The sequence below is a fragment of the Aethalodelphis obliquidens genome, unplaced genomic scaffold (assembly GCF_003676395.1).
Source record: "Aethalodelphis obliquidens isolate GAN/ISIS:26980383/991018 unplaced genomic scaffold, ASM367639v1 scaffold30, whole genome shotgun sequence".
Taxonomy (NCBI): Eukaryota; Metazoa; Chordata; class Mammalia; order Artiodactyla; family Delphinidae; genus Aethalodelphis; species Aethalodelphis obliquidens.
Window position 1 is genome coordinate 1712141 of NW_020837974.1, and position 9922 is coordinate 1722062.

Below are 9922 nucleotides of genomic sequence, written 5' to 3' on the forward strand. Positions count from 1 at the left end.
CGATCCGGGCGGGGCGAGGCGGGGCGTGCACGTGCGGACCGGGGGCGGGAGCCCAAGACGCCCGCTCGGCAGTTCCCAGACCCCCGCCGCGGCCCCACGTGGGCTCTGCAGAGCATCTGGGGCAACCTGGAGAGGCCCCGCCCCAGGGCCCGGGAGCCAGTGAGCTCGTGCTGAAGGCGGGGCCTCACAGAGGGCCCCGCCCCCGGGGCGGGGCCAGGCTTGGGCGGTTTAAGAGCGCGGGGCGCGGGCGGTGCATTGCTGGACCTGCCGCGGGACCCCAGATCGTCGGCGCCGGAGTGAGGGGCAGGGCGCACCGGGCAGGGCGCGCGGGGCTGGGCGCACCGTGCGGCCGCCACCCCACCATGCTCAAGCGCTGCGGCCGTCGCCTGCTGCTGGCGCTGGCGGGCGCGCTGCTCGCCTGCCTGTTGGTGCTCACGGCCGACCCTCCGCCGCCCCCGGTGCCCGCTGAGCGCGGTCGGCGCGCGCTGCGCAGCCTGGCGGGCCCCTCGGGGGCGGCCCCAGCTCCTGGGCTGGAGGCGGCGGCGGCACCCGGGGTGCTAGTCCGCGAGGTGCACAGTCTGTCCGAGTACTTCAGCCTGCTGACCCGCTCTCGTAGAGACGCGGGCCCACCGCCCGGCAGCGTCCCCCGCCCCGCAGACAGCCATCCGCGGCCCCCGGCCGAGCCACTCACGCCGCACGACGTCTTCATTGCGGTCAAGACCACCAAAAAGTTTCACCGCGCGCGCCTCGACTTGCTGCTGGAGACGTGGATCTCGCGCCACAAGGAGATGGTGAGCCCCCGCAGCTTGGGCAAGTGGGCAGGGGAGAAGGTGCCCTCTTGTCCAGCTGGTGGCAGCATCCGATGGGCGCCAGGCTGCACCTCTGTACAGCCACTGGGAGTATCAGGGGGAGTGATGCCGGTCTGCCCCCTTCCAGCCCAGTGTTCCTGGTGGGGCCACTCTCCCCATACGGTTGTGGAACTGCGTGCTGGGGACCCATCCCCAGCCAACTTCCAGGGCCCTGGGTGGCCTGCACTGACCCCACACCAGCCACCAGTGCCTGGGGTTGGCGCCCTGCGATGCTTCTTGCCCCTCAGACACTGGAACTCATTAACGGGGCATTACTGTCCCCAAACCTCCCCAAGGCAGATTCTGCATGGGCGTCACCCTGGGCTCATGCCCTTCCCTGGGAAGAAGACTCTTTCCTTAGAGGCGGAGTGGGGGGTTAGGACCCCTGGGCTCAGGCGCATCCCCATCCCAGTCTTTGCGATGGGACAAGTCACTGTAGAAAATATTCTGAAGTTGGGGGTGGGCGTTAGTGGGCCCTGGGGAGTCCATCTCAAAAGAAAGAGAGCGCTAGGTTTCAGAGTCTGTTCGGCGGTCCTCTCTCCACAGTGCAGAAGTCTCTGGAGCCTGGAACCTTGTGCTCAGTACATCCTAGCTGAGCATCGACTTCCTCCACACACATAATAAAGACACACCCCACTTTGAAAATCTCCCTCCAGGCTGCAGCATGACGGCTGGGCTGGGGCAGGACAAGGGCAGAATGTGAGCCCTGTGGGGGATATCCCTGAGCTGGGAAACTCAAGGGACAAACTGGGTATCTGGGATGAGGGTGAAGGACCTTGACCGGGCTGGGGGCTCAGAGAAGAGCCCACACCGCTTCCTCCCTGTGTCAGCCCTCGAGGTCTGGGGGCCTTCTGGCCTGGCTGAGCCCTGTTTTGGGGCAGGGCCGTGATGGGGTCCCGATGGGGCCTGGGGGGGCAGGGTCCTCTCTGGTCCAAGCGTGGGGAGGGGGTCCTGGGAACACAGCGTCCCTTTCGCAGGGGCTCAGCAGCCCAGCGGGGGGGGGCGGCGGGGGCTGCGGGTTTTGTTCGGCTGCTGGGCCGTTAGGATTCCCAGCGCCGGGCGGCTCTCACGCCGGCCGCTTGGGCAAGGTAACAAAGCCCCTTTCTCCAGTGGAGAAAGGCGTCCGGCCTCTGTGTGCAGCTATGTGCTCCATGGGAACGCCGCCGGCGTGCTGGCCACTCAGGTTGCCTGGCGATGAGGGCCTGTGGGGTCCCCCACATCCCTGAGTGACAGCCCTGTGGGGCACCATCCCCCAGGACTCTGCCTCCCTGCTGTGTGACCTTTGACAGTGTTCAGCCCCCTCTGGGCTGCCACCAGCTCTGAGCACCCCTCGTCTTGGACTTTGGGGGCTTTCTCCAGCGGAGGGACTATGGTCAGGGGGGTCTCAGGTACCAGTCCCAGCCAAGCTAGGTGACCTTGGGCAAGACCAAGGGCCTCTCTGACCTTCAGTTTCCTCATCTCTGAAACAGGGAAAGCATTGCCCTTCCAGTAGGGTGTCGTAAAAGAGGACTGGCAAAGCCTAGAGATGTAGGGAATGAGCCCAGGGAGTACTCAGAGTCGGGGTGGAGGCCGTCCCTCCCCTGGACCCTTTGCTCCCCGTTGAGGGGCCACTTGGGTTTCCTTCTCACCCTAGGCCCCCCACCCGGGAGAGGCCGAATCTGTCCCCAACAATCGGTTCATGTGTCACAGCAAGCAGGAACCCCTCTTATGGTGTCCTGTGGGGGAGGGGTCCTTGAAACTGTTTCAACAGAGAGACCTCCTTTCCCAGCCCTGTGAGGGGTGATTCAGACCCAGTCTGATGGGGGAGACTCAAGGAAGTCAGGGCCGCAGCGGGGGAAACCCAGAGAGGCTGTGTGAGCTGAAAGTGGGCATTTGACCCGTGTTGGGGAGGGAGGGACTTCCTGGAGGAGGCGCCATTTGAGCTAGACTGAGAGGAGAAAATGCCCTGAAAGGGCAACTGGGCATCTTGAGCACAAGCATGGGGGGTGTGCAAGAAACTTCCAGCAGTTGGAGTGACTTGGGTGGGGGTGGTCAATAGAGACCACACTGTGACGGGCCTTGAAGTCCAGGATGAGGGGCTGGGCCTTTGGCCCACACTTTCCTCCCCCATCCCTCCCGGAGTGGGCCAGGCTGCAGCGGCTGCCACCGCAGCAGCCACAATTGTTGGGGGGAGAGCTTGGCATCCTGTGTTTCTTTGAATCGCAGCTCCAGGAACAATGCCGCTTCCTGTGGGTGTCCCCCCGCCCACCCACAGCCAGCCCTGCGGCCCTCGCTGCCCAACTCTTCCTCCTCCAGCCCTGTCGTTTCTGGGGAAGTGGGGAGGGGTCTGGGTGGGGGGGGGGAGGGGGAGGGGTGTGTGTCTTGGTCCCTGGAAGGCGTGGCTGGGGTGGACCAGCACAGCCTCTGCCCCGGGGTGTGACCGCAGACTGGGGGCTGCCCCTCTCTGGGCCTCAGTTTCCCCACTTGTACACTCGGGTCGTAATGGTGCCCTCCTCCCAGGGCCATTAGGGAGATGAAAGAAGAGAACACGTCGGAGCACTCTGCTCTGGGCACCCGTGAGCTCTGGTTCCGCCCATTGCACGGAGGGCGGAAAATGAGGCTCTGAGCAGTGGATGAGGCCCGCGGCCGGGCAGCCCATCCCCTCCCCTCCTGATTGCTCTGATGTGGGGAGACCGGAGGCCCGGCACCCGCACACCCCACACCTCACGCCTCCAAGCACTCCCCGCTGAACAAAGGTGACTTTAATCTCCGTAGCCTTGGGCTGGGTTTTTAGGGCACCACCAAGCGCTCAGGAGAACAGGCCTCCCTTGATCTCATTAAGAAAGCATTTTCCTTTTAATCCAGTGGCGGCAACGGCGCGTCTGCACGGGCCGGCCTCGTCCTCCCACGGCATTCCTGGGCTGAGATGCTGGGGGGCGGGGGCGCTGGATGCGAGTCTGTGCGTGCGGGCTGCCCTGGGGTGTCTGCTCTGGAAGGAGGGGGTGCGTGTGTGGAGAGGGTGTAGAAGGAGCCTGCCACCTCCCTTAGCTCTCTCTAGGCCCAGCCAGCTTGTGACCTCACTGAGAGTGTGCCCGGGTCTGGGCTCAGGCTGGGCAAGGAGCTGGAGCTGCCAGTTGAGGGTGGGCACCGCAGGTGAGTGCGCCAGGTCGCTGGGTTCGTGCTGTATGCCAGGCCTGCACACACCGGCCCCTCCCTTGCACCCGTTTGTACACAGAAGGAAACCGAGGCTTGGTGGGCACGGAGGTGGGGGGTCTCCCACTGCCCGTGCTCCCAGCACCCTCCACCGGGCCTGGGCTTTGCACTCAGCCATGCCCGGGTGTGCTGGGTGGCACGCGCTGGGCGGGCCGGGCAGAGGAAAAGGAACATTCCTTCCCGTGTGCCGACGGGCCCAGGCGGGCGCTGGCAGCTCCTGGCCCCCCGCCCCCCTTCCGCGGAGCGATCCCGGCAGCGGTGGCCCCGTGCTGGCACAGGTGGAGCCCTGATGTGGCCTTGAGCAGGGCACGCAGCAGGCGGGGCTGCTAGGCCGCATGGGTGCTGGGGCCACTGATTCCTGCGCTGGGGCACGTGAGGTTTCCCGCCTCAGCCCTGCGGACCGCGTCTCCTTAGAACCCTGGAGGCTGCTTTGGCTCAGAGGTGACCAGCTGCACTGGCTGGTCACGCAGCCAGGGGTGCGAGGGAGGCCCCGGTGTTGAGGGCCCAGCCCGGAGGACTGCAGGGCTGTGGCCACACCCCAGCCCGCCGGACCTTGTGCCCAGCCCGGCCCAGTTAACCAGGCCAGCTGTATGGTAATGGGCTGTGCGGCCACTCCCGCTTAATGCGGCCGAGTTCCCCTCGCAGCGCGGCCCAGGACAAAGCTGGCGGACAACGCCTGGTGATTCATCCTCCCTCTGGGCCCTTTGTCCGCCAGCGCTTGGCGGCCGCCCAGCAGAGGCCTTTGTCCCCGACTGATTGAGACTTGGCTTCCCAAAGCGGACCTCCTCCGCCTGCCCCCCCCCACCCTCCGCCCCTCCCACAGGCTGGGCACTGTGTCAGTAAGGGTGTGTGCCCCGCCAGGTGTGCAGGACAGCCGGAGCCGGTTACCTGGCGGGTGGGCGGGGCACCGCACCTGGCTCTTGCCGGCGCAGCTGCCGGCTGACCTTGGGCCCAGCTGTCGAGGTAGGGGGTGGGGTGGTAGGGGGTGGGGTCTTCCTGGGCCCCCAGCCCACTTCCACTCAGGGTAGGCACTTGAGCCCCACTCTGCATGTGGGGAAATTGAGGCTCAAAGGTGGGGCATGGGTGTGACTGAAGGATCCCTGTGAAGCCGCAGGGTGCCCAGCCCTGGACCCCACGGTGGCCGGGGCACAGAGCTGCCTGTTCAAGGCCGTATTTCTCCCTGCAGACGTACATTTTCACGGACGGGGAAGATGAAGACCTGGCAAGGCGCACGGGTGAGCCCTGGACGTGGGGAGGCTGGGGGGGCTCCCGCCCAGAGGAAACCCTCCCCTCTGGAGAGGTCACCGAGGCCACGGGCCTGGGAGGGCAGTTTACTCAAGGGTTTTGCTCAACGCTCCGCCCCACCACTCGCCCCCCCCCCGCCCAATTCTCATGCAAATGAGGCCCTTTCAGCGCCCGGGGCCCTTTGAGCTGGTGTGGCGGCAACAGGTGGCCGGTGCTGGGAAAAAGCCGCCTGAATGGGCAGGGGCGGGGCGGGGCGGGGCGCCTAGGAGGGGGTTGGGCTGGGGGGTGAGATCGCCGGGCCTGGGTCCTGCTCGAGGGAGGGGTTGAGGGGGAGGCCACCGTAGGCACGGCTTGAACCCAGGGCGCCCCGAGGCAGACTGCCACGCACCCTCTCTTGCTCTGCTCTCACGGGGCTTGCTGTGTGACCCTGGGCCAGGCCGCCCTCGCTGAACCATCTTGGACCCACTCACAGCCCCTCCCCTCGTCCGCAGGCAACGTGGTCAATACTAACTGCTCGGCTGCCCACAGCCGCCAGGCGCTGTCCTGCAAGATGGCCGTGGAGTATGACCGCTTCGTCGAATCGGGGAGGAAGTGAGTGCTGGCCTTCGGCTGGGGCCCGGGAGCGTCCCCTCCTCGGGCTGGCTCCCGCCCTGGCAGTCCCCGCCCCCCGCGCGCCCCCCTGAAGGCAGTGCCTCGCCGCAGGTGGTTCTGCCACGTGGATGACGATAACTACGTGAACGTGCGGGCCTTGCTGAAGCTGCTGGCCAGCTACCCGCACACGCAGGACATCTACCTCGGCAAGCCCAGCCTGGACAGGCCCATCCAGGCCACAGAGAGGGTCAGCGAGAGCAAGGTGGTGAGTGTTCCGCCCACACAGGCCTACGCCGAGCGGGGAGGGCTGGAGGTGTCCCTGCAGCCCGGGGGGGAAGGGTCTGGGAGCCTCACCACGTGCCCCCTCCCGCAGCGGCCCGTCCACTTCTGGTTTGCCACCGGCGGGGCTGGCTTCTGCATCAGCCGGGGGCTGGCCCTGAAGATGAGCCCTTGGGCCAGGTGAGTGGGTGCCTTGGGGCACAGGCGAGGCTGCCCCAGACCGCAAGGTCCCCCCACTGGGGGCCTGGCTTGACTCATCTTCCCAGCACCAGTGTCCCCAACCTCACGTGTACTGGCAGGGTGAGTCGTCCCACCACTGCCCACAGCCACCAGGGTGGTCAGCACCCAGGTTGGGCAGGACTCCTTCCTGCGTCCGGTAACCCCCAACTCACAGAGAATCATCTGGCTGGTACGGAGGAGGGGGCTGTCCTGGGGCTCAGGGAGGTGGGGAGCTGCCAGCGTGAGAGCCCGTTAGGGACACAGGCCGGGCACGTGCACCTCCTTTTTGGGGCCGGCCAGGGTGACACTGCCTGGTGGGCTCCTGCCCAGCTCCCGCCTCGGCTCACTCTGGCCCTCCGGCCCTCCCACAGCGGAGGCCACTTCATGAGCACGGCCGAGCGGATCCGGCTGCCGGACGACTGCACCATCGGCTACATCGTGGAGGCTCTGCTGGGCGTGCCCCTCATCCGCAGCGGGCTCTTCCACTCCCACCTGGAGAACCTGCAGCAGGTCCCCGCCTCCGAGCTCCATGAGCAGGTGCGCTGCCTAGCAGGCCAGGAAGGGATGGGGATGGAGGAGAGCGGCTGGGAGAGGAGGGAAGGGGCAGGGTGGGGTGGCATTGGCACCCCTCCCAGCGTCACTCTGTCCCTCCCCCTGCAGGTGACCTTGAGCTACGGCATGTTTGAAAACAAGCGGAATGCTGTCTACATTAAGGGGCCCTTCTCAGTGGAGGCCGACCCATCCAGGTGAGGAAACTGAGGCCCAGATGGGGGCGGGGCTCCCCTCGGGTCCCTTGGGGTCTGCTGTAGCTAAGCAGCGTGATGAAAGAGTACGACCCTGAGCCTGCTTGGGTGGAAGAGGGCCCCCGGTGCTGTGAGCTCGGTACCCGCACCCCACACGGACCAGCCCCCCACTCTGTCCCCACAGGTTCCGCTCCATCCACTGCCACCTGTATCCGGACACACCCTGGTGTCCCCACACTGCCATCTTCTAGCAGCTACGGCTGAAACCCTGTCCCCGGGCACCCCTGGTATCCAAAGGGCCCGGGGACCCCTGTTGTGCCGCCCTGGCCTTGGCATTCGAGGCTCCCCCAGGGCTGTGCGTGCGTGTGTGTGTGTACTGTGTGCCCATCCGTGTAGCAGACTGCTGGGCAGCTCTGCTGTGCCGAGGAACAGGCGAGGCACCGCCTGTCTTTCCATGCTCCACCCCAGAAGGATTTGTGAGTCAGAGGTCACTCTGAGGGCAGGTTTATTATCATTCTGGGGTCTTTGGGCAGCATGGGGACCAGGGGCTGCTCTGCAGCGAGGTGCAGGTGCCTTTCCCTCCTGCTGAACGCAGGCCCAGCGCTGCAGGCGCCTGCCCCCTGGGATCCTGGCTCCTTAGAGCCCCCAGGACAACTCACCCTGCTCAGTGCTGCGAGAAAGCTGGGTTTGGGGGATGTGACCCGAGTCCCCTCCTCCCACTGAGCTTTGGCCTGGGTACCTGGGGAACAGCAGCCCCAGTGGCCTTGCCGCTGGGTGGAGTGCGGCACCATCCCGGGCAGGGGTCTTCCCGCTCTCTTAGCCATCTTCCCTTTGTGACGGGGAGTCAGCTGAGGATCTTATCTCCTCTCCAAAGTAGAGAGAAAGTCACCCATAGTGGGTGTGTCTGTAAATATTGTGACAGTATTTTTTACTGTGCTTCTTTTTCGAAAGGGGGTGGGTACAAAGTAGGGAGTTTTTGTCTGTGTTTTCGGGGGGTTGGGGAGGGCGCTATTTTATCTTTTCTGTGGATCAGAAAAAGCAGCAGCCGAACTTGGGATAATCTTTGTTGTTAAAGCTGATGGAAATGTCTAACACTCTATGTATTTATATGTCGTGGTATCTGGCCTCTCCCTGCCCACCTCCTGCATAGAACCTGTCTCCTACCAGCCCAGCTCGGCGCACCTGACCAGTGAGGTGTGTTCTGTCTTCTGTTTTTCCTTCTGCAAAGACATAGCTAGGAAAGTGAATGATAAGGGAAAAGTTCTCAGGGAATTGAAGTGTGTTGCTATGGTGACGTTCTTTGCTGCGAATAAAGATGCTCTTTGGGGCAACGTGGGCATCCTGGTCTCAGCTGGAAGTTGGGCCTGAGCTGCAGGTTCATGGAAGCTGAACCGGGGGGGGGCTGAGGGCTTGTTTGCACTCGTGTGGGGGAGGTGTGTAGAGACCTCCAAGCCAGCTATTGTGGGAAGGGAACTTGGGATTTAAATAGCAACTTCCAGGTACCTGAGCGGCATGACCAGCCCAGGGCACCCCCGGACATAGGGGAGACCTCTGGATGTACAGGTCTCACTCCGACAAGCAGCTCTAAGACTCTGTAGCCCTGGTCTGTGCTGGCCTGCCCCTGGACAGCTGCCAGAGGGTCCAGCCCTCCCTTCAGGAGGACAGGGGCTGGCTGTGGCTTGACCTGGGACCTCCTTACCCAGCTTCATCTCTGTCACAAGCCCACAGAGGCCACATTCTTGCCCCATTTTGCAGATGGGGAAACTGAGGCTCGGAGCAGGTGATGTGATGTCCAAGGTCAGGCAGCCGGGCTGGTGAAGAGCTCAAACTCCGAGTTCAGGCTGACCTTGGATCCTGGCCTCACCGCCCCCCCACCATGCTGTTGACCCTGGACGGGTCCCAGGAGCCTGTTGACCCTGGACGGGTCTCTGCCCTGTTTTCTACAGAAAGCAGCTCCTCTGGCCCTTCCTCAAATCAAGGCTTTGTGATGGCAGGAGCGGGGAGGGGCTGCTCTGGCCTCAGCTGGGGAATCCCCTCCTCCCACCCTCCCAGGCAGCCTGGGGCGGCCCTCAGTTCCTCTTCCTCAAACTGAGCCTGGACACACACCCCCTCCCCCTGCACCTCCCCCTCCCCTGCCCTCCCCTCCCCCTCCCCCTCCGCCCCTCCCCGCCTCCAGCTGCCCCAGCCCCACCCCCGTGGGTACTTGCTAGGACCTGGGGCTCCTTGTTCCCTATGACCTCCTCGCTCCCCACTGCTCCATGCTTAGCCCTGTCCACACATCAGAAAGCAGACAGAGTGGTTTGAAGAGCGCCTCACTTCGCACCCCTGAGCTGGGGGCAGAATGCCAGCCCCTCCCGGTCCAGTCACATACTCAGCGCCCCCAACAGGCTGGAGAGGACCCCTTCCTCACAGCCCTTGCTGGTGCCTGCCCGTCCTGGGGAGCAGCTGGCCAGGGCCTGACCCCAGCGGGAACTTGCATGGCCCTGAGTCAGCAGCACGGTTCCCAGAGCAGCTGCCCTGGGGGTGTGGCAGTGACTGGGACAGCAGGAGGGAGAGAGGGCCCCTCACCATCACACCCCCAGACTCCACTCAGCACCAACTGTGTGCCAGGCTGGGTGGGGGCATGGCAGGGGAGAGGGGCTCACAGCAGCACTGCTGCCACCTGTGGGCAGAGGCCATGGGCCTCCTTCCTGCCAGTGTGAGTCACAGGAGCCTTTGCCCTGGCAGAGTGTGGAGCCCGGGCCCCAGTGCCCCTCCTCCAGCAGCTGGCATCGCCTCTGCACAGAGCTGGCGGGACCCCGGGGC

At 64.9% G+C, this 9922-nt stretch overlaps 1 protein-coding gene across 1 annotated transcript; it reads left to right on the forward strand.

The window, feature by feature from the left end:
* Positions 1-263: 263 nt before the first annotated feature.
* Positions 264-8456, forward strand: LFNG (LFNG O-fucosylpeptide 3-beta-N-acetylglucosaminyltransferase). The gene is made up of 8 exons (XM_027125624.1): positions 264-791; positions 5227-5275; positions 5777-5876; positions 5988-6141; positions 6250-6335; positions 6746-6911; positions 7035-7120; positions 7302-8456. The coding sequence occupies exons 1-8, from the start codon at positions 363-365 to the stop codon at positions 7366-7368; spliced, it is 1137 nt and encodes a 378-aa protein (XP_026981425.1). The 5' UTR covers positions 264-362; the 3' UTR covers positions 7369-8456.
* Positions 8457-9922: the final 1466 nt, after the last annotated feature.

Excerpts from the sequence above, each read along its gene's own strand:
- LFNG (XM_027125624.1), top strand. The coding sequence starts at position 363 with ATGCTCAAGCGCTGCGGCCGTCGCCTGCTGCTGGCGCTGGCGGGCGCG. Across the intron at positions 5,276-5,776 it reads AGACCTGGCAAGGCGCACGG|GCAACGTGGTCAATACTAAC; the intron begins GTGAGCCCTGGA and ends CCTCGTCCGCAG. Across the intron at positions 6,912-7,034 it reads CCTCCGAGCTCCATGAGCAG|GTGACCTTGAGCTACGGCAT; the intron begins GTGCGCTGCCTA and ends CTCCCCCTGCAG.